General features: G+C 41.0%; 1 protein-coding gene across 11 annotated transcripts in view; it reads left to right on the forward strand.

The window, feature by feature from the left end:
* The window catches only part of NCAM1 (neural cell adhesion molecule 1), a 485,915-nt gene that overhangs the window by 98,710 nt on the left and 370,824 nt on the right, over positions 1–16,381 (forward strand). The window contains exon 1 of one of the 11 annotated variants that reach the window (XM_068240760.1): positions 10,713–10,781. The exons of the other annotated variants lie outside the window; for them this stretch is intronic. Coding sequence (XP_068096861.1) covers positions 10,742–10,781 — 40 coding nt within the window. The 5' untranslated portion in view covers positions 10,713–10,741. Of the gene's footprint in view, positions 1–10,712; positions 10,782–16,381 lie in introns of those variants that run through there. 11 annotated transcript variants of the gene reach the window in all.

The raw sequence follows: 16,381 nt of genomic DNA on the forward strand, positions 1-16,381 counted from the left end.
TTACCTTGGCAGATTGCTTTTAGCCCCAAGTATGCTTGGAGTTGGTTTTGTTGTGCATTACTGACATCATTTGTCACCTGATTGATCTATAAACCTTTGGAGGCCTATAGGTAGCTTTAATTGTCAGTTGTCAAAACAAGCTTCTCACCATGATGAAGCGTACAGCATATGGATTATTTTAGCGGTATTTATAGCCTAAAACCATAGCTATGAAGCAGAAGGTAACAAAAATAATGTACGCATTGGTTTTACACCATGTAAATAGAGGATTTGCCAAAAGACACTATTACGGTGCGGTTATATGAGAGACCTTGCAAATTATAAGCATACAGAACAGAACTCTTGGATTACACAAGAATTAAACCCAATTAACCCATTCAGCAGATTTGCAGCAGTAAACATTTCTATTCCTGCAACACATTAGTTTCAAAACTGTTGTCTCTATATCAGAGGCAGGCAAACTTTTTGGCTCGTGGATTGCTAAGGGATCTTACATTTGACAGAGGGGTCAGATGAGTATAGGTCGCTAATGTCATCCCCTCCACACTGGAAGCCAAATGCACCCCTAGTCTAAGTTCAGCTCCCAGTTCAGGTGTGCCTCCCCTTAGTGTTGGTAGCCAGGTGTGGCAACAATATTAGGCAGCCACCTCCCCAGTTTAGGTAGCCAGCTCTGCCCCCAGTATTAGGCATCCCCCTCACCAGTTTAGGTAGCCCGGTACCGAGGTTGGACCAAAAAAGATGCATACCTGCACATAATCAGTCCTTCAACATCCAGGCTACTGGTATTTTATATGCTATAGTATGTACTAGGTGAGCCCTATCGTTTAACAGTTTCCTGTTCACATGGTGATTTTGAGACATCCTAATTGGCCATCTACTCTATAAAACTTCATTCCCTGTAATTTATTCAGATTACCGTATATGACCTTTTTTGCAGTTCTGGCTTCCATAATTCTATCCTCTGGTGCACTTTAGTTTGTAATAATGCACAGGTGGTAAGGATGACTGTGAGTCAGTCACTGTTGCCACTTTGTAAATTCACTCTCTGAGGAATAGAGCTTTGATAATTCCATAACCAGAAGTTATCACAGCTAATCTTGTGAAATTTGAGTACATTTTAGAAGTCAAGGATGCTACACTTTACTGTTTTTATTTTGGCACTCGGCAACAAAACCAAGTACAATAACATGGATTTCACGGTCTTGTGCACACAATGAGCATCATTAGCTATATTCTGGTATTGTTCTCAGACTAGGGCTGTTTGTGGGGAAAGTACTGCATAGAGACAGGCACAATGTCACATTGCAGCTATATCTAATGGAGAGCATTGGCCAGCTGTCCCCTGTGTCAGATAGATTTTAATTGGAACTTATCTTACAATATCATGGCACAAAAATCTATCCCAAGGGAAAACTGTTGTGATGTAAGAAGAGTGTACAGAGATGTACAGTCTGGAACGATGGAGGTAATCTACCATTCAGCTTGCATACAGACTCGGTTTAATGGTTCTAATAAAAGAACATCACATCTGAATTTTGCCTCATGGCAGAAATACACGCCACACACAATTCAGTAAGGACATAATCAGCATTAATTTGCAAGTATGTAATGTACAGCTGGCAGCATTTGGAAAATAATTTCCAGTGACCCTTGCCTGCCTCCTCTGGGTAGTTTTCATGATAGTATCGCAGATGTTACTCGGTGATGACATATATAAAACTGTGGCTAGGAATCCTGAGACTGAGAGAAATCTCTTGTCCAGTGATTAAGCTCTAAAGAACCCAGCAGTGGAATAGCTGATTGGAGCGTGGACACATTTGAGCGGCCGTTAAACAGTGGTCACCGTCAGCCGCCCAGTATGTGAACTGAGGCTGCCCAAATTTCTCTCTGCGGTTATGGCTAGGTGGGTGTTGGGGGTGAGAGGAGTTGAGATTAGGTGGCCACAGGGTTAGTTGACCACAAGGGGGTGGAGGGTTAAGGTTAGATGCCCTCTGGGGAAGTTAATGTATGAAAAAGAGAGAACCGAGAGCCCAATATAGTTTAGTATGTATTGGTAATGGGTATATGAAAAGAGTACAGAATTATACTCACAAACCAGGGTTACCTCCAGGCAACCACTGTATAGGCAGGTGAGGAGATTGTCCTGTCCTCACTCAGGATTAAGAAGTCACTCTCTTTAAACAGGAAGAAAAAAGAGGTAATCCCCCTCCACCCGGGGTGGATATTTGTATAACGTGATAAAGAACAGAGGTGCCAAAATATTAAAAACAGGTATTAAAAAGTTTAAAAATGTTTTGGAGGCAGCGGTGGACTTACCTCCTGTAAGCAGACACAAGAAACTGTGTGTTCAAGACAAGATAAGTTTATTGGTACACTCCAGTGAGGCGCCAGGTGTTACCCGGACCTAATGCTGTTGTGTACTCTGATTAACTATTGCCTGATGAAGCGGGTTTAGGCCTGCAAAACGCGTTGCGAGCCCTTTGGAGTGTACCGATAAACTTATCTTGTCTTGAACACACAATTCATTGGCCTCAATACACTAAGCTTTATCAAACACTTTACTGAAAGTTTGATCATTTACATCATGGGTAAAATCTAATTTTGAATTCACTAAGCTGTTATATATTTATCAAATGTTTTATCGATAAAATGTTCAATAAATCTATAACACCTTAGTGAATTCAAAATTAGATTTTACCCATGAGGTAAATTATCAAACTTTTAGTAAAGTGTTTGATAAAGCTTAGTGAATTGAGGCCATTGTGTCTGCTTACAGGCGGTAAGTCCACCACTGCCTCCAAAGCATTTTTAAACTTTTTAATACCAGTTTTTAATCTTTTGGCACCTCTGTTCCTTATCACGTTCTGGGGAAATTAAGGTTGTGTGCCAACAGGGGGGTTAAGGTTAGGCACCCTCAAGAGTGGGTTAAGGTTAGGTGCCCTCTTGGTGAGGTTAAGGTTTGGTGCCCTTTGGGGCTTTTAAGTTTATTTGCCCACATAAGTTAAGGTTAAGTGCCCACGGGGGGGGGGGGGGTGTTAAGGTTATTTGCCCACCATGGGGAGGGGGGTTAAGGTTAAGTCAGACACCACTAGGGGGGTTCTGTGTGAGAGTAGGGGAAGGTTAGGTCATGCTGAAATATCGGCACATACTATGTTTATTATACTATATGAATTATGCAGTAGAATAGTAGAAGATCTGTAAACTGAAAAAACATTTGCCCAAATTAGTGCTTTTATCATGCTGCACACCCAGCCGTGGAAAAAGGCAAGCTGAAAAATGAAACCTCCTTCTCTTGTCCCAATGCAGAGCTATGACTCCAAGTGTATTTATTTATTATATTTATAAATCACTAACATATTACACCAACTTATTATGCATATTTCAAAAGGATTAAATAGCTTCATTTTCTTTGCGATGCAGTGCTGTTGTACAATGTTGGAACACTTTTCTAAACTGAAACATATCTGTGAAACTTTATGGGAGTTTACCTGGACTAATAGTGCAGCAGTTACATGGTGAAGAATTTGGAATATTTTTTACTTCTTACCAGTTTAAAACCTGGATTGTACTTGTCATTGGGTGACAGGAACTGTAAGGCTGGCCCACATCTGACTGGCTTTAGGTCCCTGCAGCAGGTTGCTGAGTAGTTAGTCTTTGAGAAAATCAGTTACTTGCTTCTCTCCTTAGAAGATTCAGGTCTCAAAGAAAGTGGTACCCGTGTACAAATAACAAGCATCACGTGCCCAATCTGATGATGAGGATAAAAGTTAAAATTAAAAAAGGACAAGAATGACTTTTACCTCCTATGTATAAATACATCCATTTATTAGCACCAAAACCGTGTACTTTATGAGTGACACTACTTTGTAAAGTATGCTACTATGCTAGCACTTCTTATTCTTTTATTATCTTTTTCTCCTTTTGTTAAGACCTAGTAGTGAGATCTTTAACTGTCCTATCTTTTTTTAATACAATCACTTCCCAAGACCCTTGCATGACTAGCGGCCCCAATGGAGATGGGGACATTTCTCCACATGTTTTATTCTCTAAGTGGGTGAGCCTGTTTTCTGAGTTTTCTTTATTTAGTGACTCCTGTGCATTTGTTATTAGTTTTTGTTTTTGAGGTCCTTTGACTATCTGCTTGCTGGTTTTACCACTACAGAGGAAAATATGAATTTGGCTAAGATCAAATGGACAGTCAAACTACACTATTAACCAGCCATAACCATTTAGATTACCACCAGTCTGTCAGCATTTTTGTTAGTATACGGGAGATGCATGTTGCATGAGGCATGACCCCCACCACTTTTCTGAACGCCACAGCCACATGCAAATGCTTAGTGATTCCACAGAGCAGATGCAAGCAGTGATCACACAGCCTTCCAATCATATTTGTGAGATAACCTTATATATGGCTGGATGGTGTAATGGTTAAGGGCTCTGCCTCTGACACAGGAGACCAGGGTCCAAATCTTGGCTCTGCCTGTTCAGTAAGCCAGCACCTATTCAGTAGGAGACCTTAGGCAAGTCGGGAGACACTGCTACTGCCTATAGAGCATGTCCTAGTGGCTGCAGCTCTGGCACTTTGAGTCCACCCAGAAGAAAAGTGCAATATAAATGTTATTTGTCTTGTCTTGTATATGATACCCACCCTTACTGGAATATAGGTTAAAGCTACATCCTTCAGGTTAAGATTTTGCTATTCTTTTAATAGTTTAATGGAGTGACGATAATCCAATGTCTGTTCAGCTCAAAGCAATGGTGTGAGGTCACCTACACCTTTCTTGATAAGGTTAACGGAAGAAGCAAAATCCTTTATTATCTGTTAGTCAGTGCAGCCAGTTTTGATGGTATGTTGGTTGGGGAAGGGGGAGGGGGGGAGCGGCACCTTTGAGACTGTACTAGATGCTTATTTATGTGTGCAAAGAGAAAACTGTAGGTGCCAGGTTGTGGTGGCTGCGGCAGCTATGATGCAAGTGCGATGTGTTGGTTTATTTTAAGAAGCTATGTGTAATTTCTAGAAAACGTGTTAAATTCTCTCTGCGTACAAGGGGAACATAATTGTGGAATCTGCTTGTTATCTCCTTCCAAGTAGGTGAAAAGTTTCCAAGGTGCAGCTGTCAGTAAAGCAGAATGACCTTACACTGCTGTCTTTTAACACTGCTTCACCTAGGGAACATTCAGTTAATGAGCTTAATGAAGCTCTGTCCAGCAATCTAAGCCACTAATAACCTTTCCTGACTGATTAACTCTTGCTAGCACAGCTGCCTGGGAAATGTGTTCCTATCACATCCAAACTGGAAGAGCGAAATATGTATTTAGGCCTTGTGATTAATTCTTGACTTCACATGTCAGTGTTGATAAAAGGAGAGTTAACCAACTCCAGAGACAAGTAGTCAGTTTGCCTTACAATATTAAAGATGGTGTCCTGCTTTTTTCTTATCCAAGGGAAACATGTATCTGCATGAATGCTTGGAAGTCCCTGCTGTGTCCTAGATAGACTAGCATGCTACACAATCCTAGATTCATTTGATCATGCTGAGCTTAAAGTGAACTTGAATCAAGATTTGCTTAGAAAATGCAATGCCTACAACTGGCAATGTAGACTTCCCCATGTTCTGTTTTATTTTTGGTGATGTGTGTGTTTTGTACATAGGTGTGATGTGTGACTTTTGTGTGTGTGTGGTCAGGAGGATGAGCCTCCCCGTATGTCCTAATTTGTATCCAAATTCCTCAGTGCATGTGAGAACAGTTATAGTTCTTTTTCCCATGAAAGCTCGATTTTTATTTTTATGTTTTATATTCTTTTGATTAAGTAGAAACATACATGTTAAAGGGAACCTAAAGTGAAAGTAATGTGGTCAGTGTAACTTACTTAGAGCTTCTTTCAGCCCCCCTGTAGTCCTCCTGGTCTCTCACTGTTGTTCCTCTCTGTTCCATTCAGCAGTTGTCCCCTCTGAAAGCTACATGCGCGGCCCAGGGCCTCCTGATCGCAATCCTATGGCCAAGAGTATTGTGCGCTCTCGGGGCTGAATGGAACAGAGTGGAACAACTGCGAGGGATCAGGAGGCCTACATGGTAGAGGCCTGCATTGGGTTACCCAAAATGCGGGTCGAGTTCGGGTAGTGCCCGTTTTGTTTTCAGTCATGTTGCCGGTCGGGTGTGCGTACCCTATTCACCAGAAAGTGGGTGGTGGGTAGATGGGCTGTAGGTGTGGGTCTGAAAAATTAGACACAGGGCATCAGGTCGGGTAGTCGCAGGTCAGGTCAGGTTTGGGTACCCGTTTTGATTTAATCGGGTTGCGGGTCGAGTGTGGGGTAGCGGGTCTGCGGGTGTGGATCGGGTGCAGGTACCAGATTCGCCGGAAAGTTGGTTGCGGGTCAGGTGTGGGTAGCAGGTCTGCAGGTACGAGAACCAGATTCACCAGAAAGCGGGTCGGGTGCGGGTAGTGGCTCTGTGGGTGCAGGTCTGAAAAATTAGACCCACCCGCAGGCCTCTACTACATGGGGCTGGAAGAAGTCCCAGGTAAGTTAAACTGGCCACATTACTTTAATTTTAGGTTCCCTTTAAAGAGACTTTGTAACAAAATTTTGAGCCTTATTTCTTCTATCCTGTAAGTTCCTATACCTGTTCTAATGTGCTCTGGCATACTGCAGCCTTTTCTAGTTGCACTGTCTCTGTAACAAATCTTATCCCTGTCGGCTCTGTCGGGCTCAGGCTCGAATGTGTGGAATGTGCAGCACTGCTTGTGATAGGCAGAAGCTTTACACACCCTCTCCAAGCTCTCCTCTGAGCCTATCACACTCTGGTTAGCAGCCATGTCTTTTGTTTGTAAACACTGCCTAAAACTGGCAATTACAAGCCAGGATTGCAGCAGGGAGTGGCAGAAACAGCACAGAGGGGCCCAGGAAAACATAATGAATAGAATGGTATGCTTTTTATTGTAAGAATTTTAGAGTACAGATTCTCTTTAAGAAAGCTCTATAGGCCTCATGCATTAGACGTACAGGAAAAAAAAAACTACTTGGGGTTTAGGGAGTGACCTCATTCAAAAAATTATGGCTACTAGCTTGTTTCCCAGATTCTCATATTATTATATTTGCTGGCCATCAATATTGTTTTTTATGTAGTTAACGACTGAAATGATTGTCAGCAAACAGCAGATGATGCTAGTTTTTTAATACATGCAACCACAAGAAAAAAATAGAAACTCCATTCAGATAGTGTTCTACCTCTTCAAGTTTAGACTTGCACATAACCACTGCACTGCCAAAACACAAATGAACATGGGTAAATATAAAAGTCTGAGTCTTGCAAGGCAAGAGTACTGGGCACTTAGAGTAGCTACTGTGCTGCCGTAATTAATCCACATTCTTTACAACATTGGTGGGGTACCATGAAGGTGGGGCAGAAAATCCTTGTCCAGCTTTTCAAAGCATCCTTGTTTCAATGTTCCATGTCCCAGGATGGCTGGGGTAATTGAAAGGGGGCTTATGGGAGATATGAGGATGTCAAACTCAAGATCACCACTAAGGAAATGTGCGTGCCTGTGACCTGGTGACTATATACATCAGTGGAGATAATTACTGCTCTGATGTAGATCGAGCTAAGGAAGTGGGTTTTCTGCATTTTGCAGACTGCCGGCAATCAAATTTGCTGGAACATACAAAGCTGGAATATAGCAATTTTTGAGGTATTTGGCTTAGTAAATCAGGGTTTTTGCCATGCTGTTTTCAGTAAAGGTAAACGGTCAACCTGGCTCATTATATTGCCTATCATCTTGACCCAGACTGGACGTTCAAGGATATTGTCTGATTACATGGAGTCTGATTACATGGGTCTGGACAATTCACAGTAGGTAAATGGGCAATTTAAAAGAGGCATTAATGATTAAGACTAATTTTTATGTTAGTAAAGCCCCCATACACACACTCAACAGCGGTCTTTTATGCAGCACAATTGTTGAACAACTTTTGTTGTGAAACAAGTTGAAAGAGCTAAAAAAAAGTATTTTGCTATTGTTTAAAAAGCTAATAAGACTGATAAGAAGCCAATCCAACAGTTAGATTGACGTCTTATCAGTCTTATCAGCTTTTTGATAGACCACTGTTAAGTGTGTGTATGGGGCTTAAGAATATATCAACTAGATTGGTATATCAGATTTGATGCCTCTGTAAAGGTGCGTACACACGCACTACCGCCGGCAACGACAGGTCCGTGGACGTTCAGCCGACAGTAGCAGGTGTGTATGCGATGTCGGCGGACTGATAAGGCTGTTTCTGAACGATCTGCTGAGCATTCAGAAACAGCCTTATCAGTCCGCCGACAGCACGTACACACGTGCTACTGTCGGCTGAACGTCCGCCAAGCGGGAGGGTCCGGCGGACCCGTTGTTGCCAGCGGTAGTGCGTGTGTATGCACCTTAACACTACATGTACATAGGAAGGACTAAAACTGAACTTAGGAGTAAGAAAAACAAACAAATTCGGAAGGATGCAATTCTAATCAAGGTTCAAGGCCGTCAAGTTAGCAATAGTCTATAAGGCTGTTGATTAAAAAATAATAAAAATTAAACAGCGTTTGTAGATTTATACCCTATGAACACTCCCACCCCTGGAGTTGAATATGAGTGTTTCATTATGACACGGTCGGCACTTCTCCTTTTCTAGTGGCTATAAATGTATGTGTATATATATATATATATATATATATATATATATATATATATATATATATATCATAATTATGTGAATTATATATATTTACGGAGTGTATAGGCTTAGGAATTTATATGGCTCATAATATGAAGCCTTTGAACTTCAAAGGAATTTTTTTGCACATTAGGGGTTAATGGAAAGAGAAGTAGAAGTTCCTATTATAAGAGCCACCTCTCATAAGTTGATTTCTCAGGAGCCTCAGCACTCCTATGGAACCGCCTTCCAAAATACATACATCACTCTATAACCTTTGAAATATTTAAGCTCTCTGTCAAAACTCACTTTTTCAGACAAGTATACACTGTAACTTAGGCCATTCCCCTTCATCCTCCGCCCAAGTTGTGCTCCTTACTAAATATAATCTAAAATACTCTGCCTTAAAAAAGTGGACACTAGATTGACAGACAGCGCACGCACATCCACACACCCATGTATGCTAATGTTTGTCCACGATCGCATGCGCACCCATGTCTGCCCAGCAATCGCCAATATGGCAACGGCAGATCGCGCCTGCGCACTCGGCGCCTGACGCAGATTCCTGGGAACTATTAGGTAGGAAATCCACTAGGGACCTAAAATAAATCTGCACAGTTTCTACTTCCTGATTCATGGAAGCAGACATATTGTTTACAGCCTGTGCTTTCAAATGGGCTTATCGGTTTATCTGCCATGGCAGTCATGTGACACAGGGGAGAGATCAAATTACAACTAGTGATTAGACACAAATGAGGAGGAATTACACAGGCTAAACTCTTTAAATACATACAGGGTGCATTTATGTTATGTTTTCCTTGTATCCTGTGCAAGATTTCAGAAATGAAATCTATTTCTAACTTATATTTCTAACTTATAATAATAAATAGAAGCCTTTTTTCAGCTGCATGATGACAATATTTTACATTTATTGGAGGAACCCCTCCCTTCCTTTCATATTGCCGGGACAGAATCCGGCAAACTGGTGGGGTAGATGGTGTCCAGCAAAGGAGGAATTGCTAATGGATGCCACCTGTACAACCCTAGTTATGAAAAGAGCAGGGTGAAAAGCATGCACTGAAATGCTCATAGGCTTGAATGAGTGTTTATTTATCTTTGTATGTGTCAGAATAGTGCAACTAAGTATTTTGAATTAAAAACATTTTTGGTTTGGGTCCGCTTTAACAATATGTCTGCTTCCACAAAAGCAGGAAGTAAACAATCTGCAGATTTATTGCTGGATTTGTATCAGCTGCAACAAAGAAATGTTTTTTCTTTAAAGATTATTATGCTGTTTCATATATTTTAGAGCAGAGAGGAAGTTGTGAGTTCAGGAACGCTTTAAGAAACTAGAGCAGTGTACGTGTGGTAGTGTCCTTTTCAGACTATGACAAAAGTTGTTAATACAATTGGATTATTTTGCACCCTCCCAAGTTTTATGGGAATTGTCAGACAGATGGAGCTAGCAGCATGCGTTTGTCCTCTGGGAGACGGTTATGTCCCTGAGAAGCAGACCAGCCATCAAGTCTACCTGTATCCTCTCAGGGGTCTCATTTATTATCTGGGACATTACCTCCAGCAAGAAGAGAAATGCAGGAAGTCCTCCAGTCTCCTAGACACCGCAGCGTTCATAGAAACCGAATAGCTATCTGGCCTCTTTATAGTTATGTCATGTTATTACACGCCAGTCTTTTCATTGCTGCTTGATTCCCCACAGTTGTGCTTACAGTACATTCCTCCCACACATCCTATTATTCTGTCTTCAAAGTTGCATCTCTGCTGCAAAGGATAATACAATTTGTAAATTCACCCCATAATACCTACTCTGTGATTGCCTGAACCCTGTAGCTACTCTGAGATAATTAGTAATATTGGTTTAAATCTGTCATTTCAAATACAATGGCTTTGATGCCTTTTAGACAAATGCAAATTTACAAAGATGATGTTTCTGTTTTTTTGTAGATCTCCTTGAAAAGGTAGGCAGGGAATATGTGTGTTTCTTTCTAGAGTAGGAAGCAGAACTCCAGACAGGGAAGAAATAGTTTTCATCTATGGCTAGCAATTCCTCTAACAGACTTCTTGAGTTCACAGGTGAGCTGACAATATAATAAGAAATCTTTGTCAATGGTTTGATCATGCTGCAGGATTTCAGAAAAGTGTATAAGTTATAATAAAACTCCACCAGCTATAACTACGGTGGCGTAGTGGTCAGCGTAGTTATAGCTGGTGGAGTTTTATTATTCCAGCCAGGGCACTATCTGCAAGGAGTTTGTATGTTCCTTCTGTGTCTATGTGGGTTTCCTCTGGGCACTCTGGTTTCCTCCCACATCCCAAAAACTTACTGATAAGTTAATTGGCTTTCCCCTAAAAATTAGCCCTAGACTACAATACTTACACTGCATAAAACATACATAGACATATCACTATGGTAGGGGTTAAATTGTGAGCCCCTCTGAGGGACAGTTAAGTGACAAGACAATATACTCGGTAAAGTGCTGTGGAAGATGTTGGCACTATATAAATACTAATATATATATATATATATATATATATATATATATATATATATATATATATATATATATATATATATATACACAGTGTATATATACACACACACAGTGGGATGCAAAAGTTTGGGCAACCTGGTTAAACATCATGATTTTCCTGTATAAATCGTTGGCTGTTACAATACAAAATGTCAGTTAAATATATCATATAGGAGACACACATAGTGGTATTTGAGAAGGGAAATGAAGTTTACTGGATTTACAGAAAGTGTTCAAAAATTGTTTAAATAAAACTAGGCAGGTGCATACATTTGGGCACCACAAAAAAGAAATGAAATCAATATTTAGTAGCTCCTCCTTTTTCCAAAATGACAGCCTCTAAACGCTTCCTGTAGAGTCTGAATACTGGTTGAAGGTATTTTGGACCATTCCTCTTTACAAAACATCTCTAGTTAAATCAGGTTATTATTATTGATTTATATAGCGCCAGCATCTTCTGCAGCGCTGTACAATAGCATACAGGGTATAACAATACAAAGCATACAATACAAACAGTTGATACAAGACAACAGGGTATAACAGCTAAAACAGTGAACAAATTAACAACATATTTTACACAGAGTTGGGAGATATGTACACCTATTAAACAGCATTGTGAGACGAAAGGGAAGAGAGCCCTGGCCAAAAGGCCTTACAGTCTAAACATTTAAGGTGTAGGACAGTAGGCAAAGGGAAGCTGTGTATGGGGTGGTATAAATGGTGGTTAGCGGGCAGTGTCCTAGGTAGGAGAGTATGCTTGCCTGAAGAGGTGAGTTTTCAGATTGCGCCTAAAAATAGTAAGTGTGGGTGAGTGGCGGATGTGTTGAGGGAGAGTGTTCCAGAGGAGGTTTGATGGCTTCCGAGCATGGACAGCTGTCTTTAACTCACACCACAGATTTTCAATTATATTCAGGACTGATATAGCCATTCCAGAATGTTGTACTTGTTCCTCTGCAAAAATGCCTTAGTGGATTTTGAGCAGTGTTTAGGGTCGTGTCTTGTTGCAGCTTCAGCTTTGTCACTGATTCCTGGACATTGGTCTCCAGAATCTGCTGATACTGAGTGGAATCCATATGTCCCTCAACTTTGACAAGATTCCCAGTCCCTGCACTGGCCCCACAACATTATGGAACCACCACCATGTTTTACTGTAGGTAGCAGGTGTTTTTCTTGGAATGCTGTGTTGTTTTTCCTCCATGCACAATGCCCCTTGTTATGCCCAAATAACTCATCAATCCACAGCACCTTATTCCAAAATGAAGCTGGCTTGTTCAAATGCGCTTTAGCATACCTCAAGCAGCTCTGTTTGTGCTGTGGGCTTCCTCTGCATCACTCTCGCATATAGCATCTCCTTGTGTAAAGCACAGTGACTCCATCTGCAGCACAATGATGTTGTAGGTCTTTGGTGCTGGTCTGTGGGTTGACTCTGACTGTTCTCATCATTCATCACTTCTGTCTATCTGAGATTTTTCTTGGTCTGCCACTTTGAGCCTTAACTTGAACTGAGCCTGTGGTCTTCCACTTCCTCAATATATTCCTAATTGTGGAAACAGACAGCTGTAATCTCTGAGACAACTTTCTGTATCCATCTCCTAAACCACGATGGTGAACAATGTTTGTGTTCAGGTCCTTTGAGAGTTATTTTGAGACCCCCTTGTTGCTATTATTTAGAGAAAATTAAAAGAGGATGGAAACTCACAATTGACCCCCTTAAATAATCTTTCTCATAAGTGGATTCACCTGTGTATGTAGGCCAGGGGTCAGTGAGTTTACCAAGCCAATTTGAGTTCCAATAATTAGTTCTAAAGGTTTTGGAATCAATAAAATGACAACAGTGCCCAAATGTATGCACCTGCCTAATTTTAAACAACTATTGCACACTTTCTGTAAATCCAATAAACTTCATTTCACTTCTGAAATATCACTGAGTTTATCTCCTATATGATATATTTAACTGACATTTTTATCGCAACAACCAACGATTTATACAGGAAAATCATGGCATTTAACAAGGTTGCCCAAACTTTCGCACCCCACTGTACATGATTGTACAGTGGGGTGTGGCCCCCCACCATACTAAGCCAATGCCCACGACTCTCCTGGCACCCACAGCAGCAGGGATGTGCCGGGGACATTGAAAATTGGGTGCACGGGGAGGAGAGGCATCATGCTGGGAAGGGCGTGGGCTTTATTCAACCAAGACTGGGGGTCATTGCCGGGGAAGAAGGGGTCTCAGGGCTTTTTTTTATTCTTTTAAAGTACTGGGGGTTTTCTGGATTTGAAAAAAAGCAGTGAGTTCATTTCAGCTGTGTACATTACAGGTATTACTGGAAAACCTTATTTTTAATTCCTTACATCTAAATATGTGAAACATGCATGTAACACAGTTTTTCCACACGGCTCGTAACAGAAACTTTGATAATTGAGTGTTTAGACTTTCTTTTTTTAATCAGAAGAATGCAACACTCTAGAAGGGAGGTTTCTGAAAAGAAGGTACCCCAAAAAAGTGGTTGACCTAGCAAAGGAAAAAGCTATGAGCACCCAGAGATCAGATTTACTGATTCCCAGAGAAAAAGAAAAAGGAATTAACAAAGGCAAAAGCAGAATAATTAACACCTTCACTAATCAATCTACACACATCAAACACATTGTTGAAGGACATTGGTCTATTTTGCATTACCTACCTACAAGACCTAATTTCACTTATTGTAGAGGTAGGAATCTAGGTGATACCCTTACACACTCTCATCTTCAAATGAAATCGAGGGCATCTGGTGACAGTTCTTTCAAAATAACATGTCTGGATTCCAGCCTCAAGGGTATGCACAAATGTGGGAGGTGCAAAGCATGTGTACATGTTGAAAAATGTCGCAATTTCCAGGCATCAAAAAATGGTAGAGTTTTCGATCTGTATGATTTTTATAACTGTGAAACTGAAGGGGTGGTATACGCTATTAAATGCTCTTGCCCGTACCTTTAAATAGGAGAAACAACAAGAGCAATAAAAGCAAGGATCTTGGGACATCTGGGTGACATTAAGCATAAACATAACACTTCTGAAACTAGGCATTATCTGGAGAAACATGATGGTGATCCAACTCTGCTTAAGTTCTGGGTAATACAGCAATGGCAACTGGGCCCCCGAGGGGATAATTTAGACCTCAAATTGAGACAACTTGAGTCTCAGTGGATCTACAGGTTGGGTACGCTAAACCCTGGTGGCCTTAATGAAGGTTTCACCTATACTCCTTTTTTGTAATATTCTGCAATACATGATCCAAACAGGGTATGCTTTGCAATCTGATCAGCCCTCTCCACCCCTGTTTTCTTGTCAAAGTACGTCTCTTTGAGCTCATGGCTCAAAATTCTGTATATTTTTAATAACTTTTATTTTGTAAAATTACCCTCCACTGTTGTTGATAATTAACAGAGTGTCCTCCATTCATTCTTTCTAAGTTCTCAATATATAGAGTGTTTTCAACCTTTGCCACATGTATGTTGTGGATAAGCACTGCGGCTTTAAATTATGTTTCCCCTATTGTCTGCTTAATTATCAAGTGTTCTTATATGTACATGTGAGCAATATATAAACCTGGTTGTTTCTCTTGAGGAGCCTCTATAACTGTTAGTTAATATTTACAATCGGTTACTGACAAATGAACGGGGATTTGGAATTGATTCAATCCCTCCTAAACCTTTAACACGGAGAATAGAGGCATATTTAAGTTTCTGCTGTTGCTAGGCAACCTATTAGTCCGTACAGAGAAGGATACGTGGGGCGGATCTGTTCTCTATGAGATGGCGTGTCTGTCCCCGCCCCCTGTGACAGGCTTACTTTCAGTACCTATGGATGCGACCATAGCAGAGCATCACAAACGGAGTGCTCCTCTCCCTATGACTATATAGCCGGGTCTGTATGGGACATAACAGCGCACCTGACTGGCCAGGGAGACAGTCAAAATTGTAAAAACGCACCACGTTGGCTAAAGCCGCGGCGGTCATATGATGCAGTGCGCACCAATAGGAGACGAGAATTTACGATCCAGTGCTGTAGAGTATTTTTCTCTACAACAAGTGCTTTTATTTCTATATGACTGGATTAGTCATTGTGACTACAACACACATATATCATTATTAGATGGGGAACATACCGTATTCATTTATTATCCTACTGCTATGTTGACCATAACATTGGTAGATGATTGGATAGATTTTTGAGTGATGGCTTTTTCTGACAATCCTGTACAACATTTCGAGGGGAGGGTCTGATTGTGTCCTGCCTCCTCCCATTAGCCCTCATTTGCAGTATACAAGGGCTGCAGGGAGGTCATGCTTTCATGGCTGCTACCATATAGCCATATCGCTATACTATGCACTGATTTTATTGTTTTTCTTGATGTATCTATGCACCTTAGCACTATGATTAGCACTTTTGCACTTTGATCATTTTTCCCTTGAAAAAAGCTTCCCTTAAGGAAGTGAAACATGTTGGGTTTTTGGTGGGGGTAGATTGTAAATATATCATTGACAATGATAGAGGGCTGTCGAGGTGATTTCCTTATACATATTGACTCATTAGCAGCCCCACATTGTTTACTACGGCTTAACAACGTTAGAGGGCTTCCTTGAGATGGTTTTCTCATATATACTTACCTGATTATAGCCCCACTTGTTGTTATTTTTGTCTTGAAACCGTATAGCAGCCAAATTCCAGTTTTAATATGTATTATTAAAAGTTAATTTTTAGTCCTTTGTATAGGATTAGATCTGTGTGTATATGTTTAGATTTTCTGTCAGCCCATTTATTAGCCTCTTGTTGAAAACAAATAACATATCCCTATTCTGTGCACCAATAATGAAAGCCTCAAAGCTGTCCATACATCACAGAGATAGAGACCTGGCTTGCAAATATGTGAAGTTCAGCTTAAGGGTCCATTGAAACCAAAAGTGGCTCAAAGTGGTGCTTTCCAGCCCTTGCTTTCTGTACAGGCTGCCCAGGCTCTGCATTCACTATGGTGGCACCACCCACACCACCCAGAGAACATGTTACTAGCCTGGAGGCTAGTGATGCAACTGTACAGCCTCGGGCCCACACTGTTACCTGAGAGATTGCGTTCCGATCCTTGCCAGGCAACCCGCTAC

Source organism: Hyperolius riggenbachi, chromosome 6 (assembly GCF_040937935.1).
Source record: "Hyperolius riggenbachi isolate aHypRig1 chromosome 6, aHypRig1.pri, whole genome shotgun sequence".
Lineage (NCBI taxonomy): Eukaryota > Metazoa > Chordata > Amphibia > Anura > Hyperoliidae > Hyperolius > Hyperolius riggenbachi.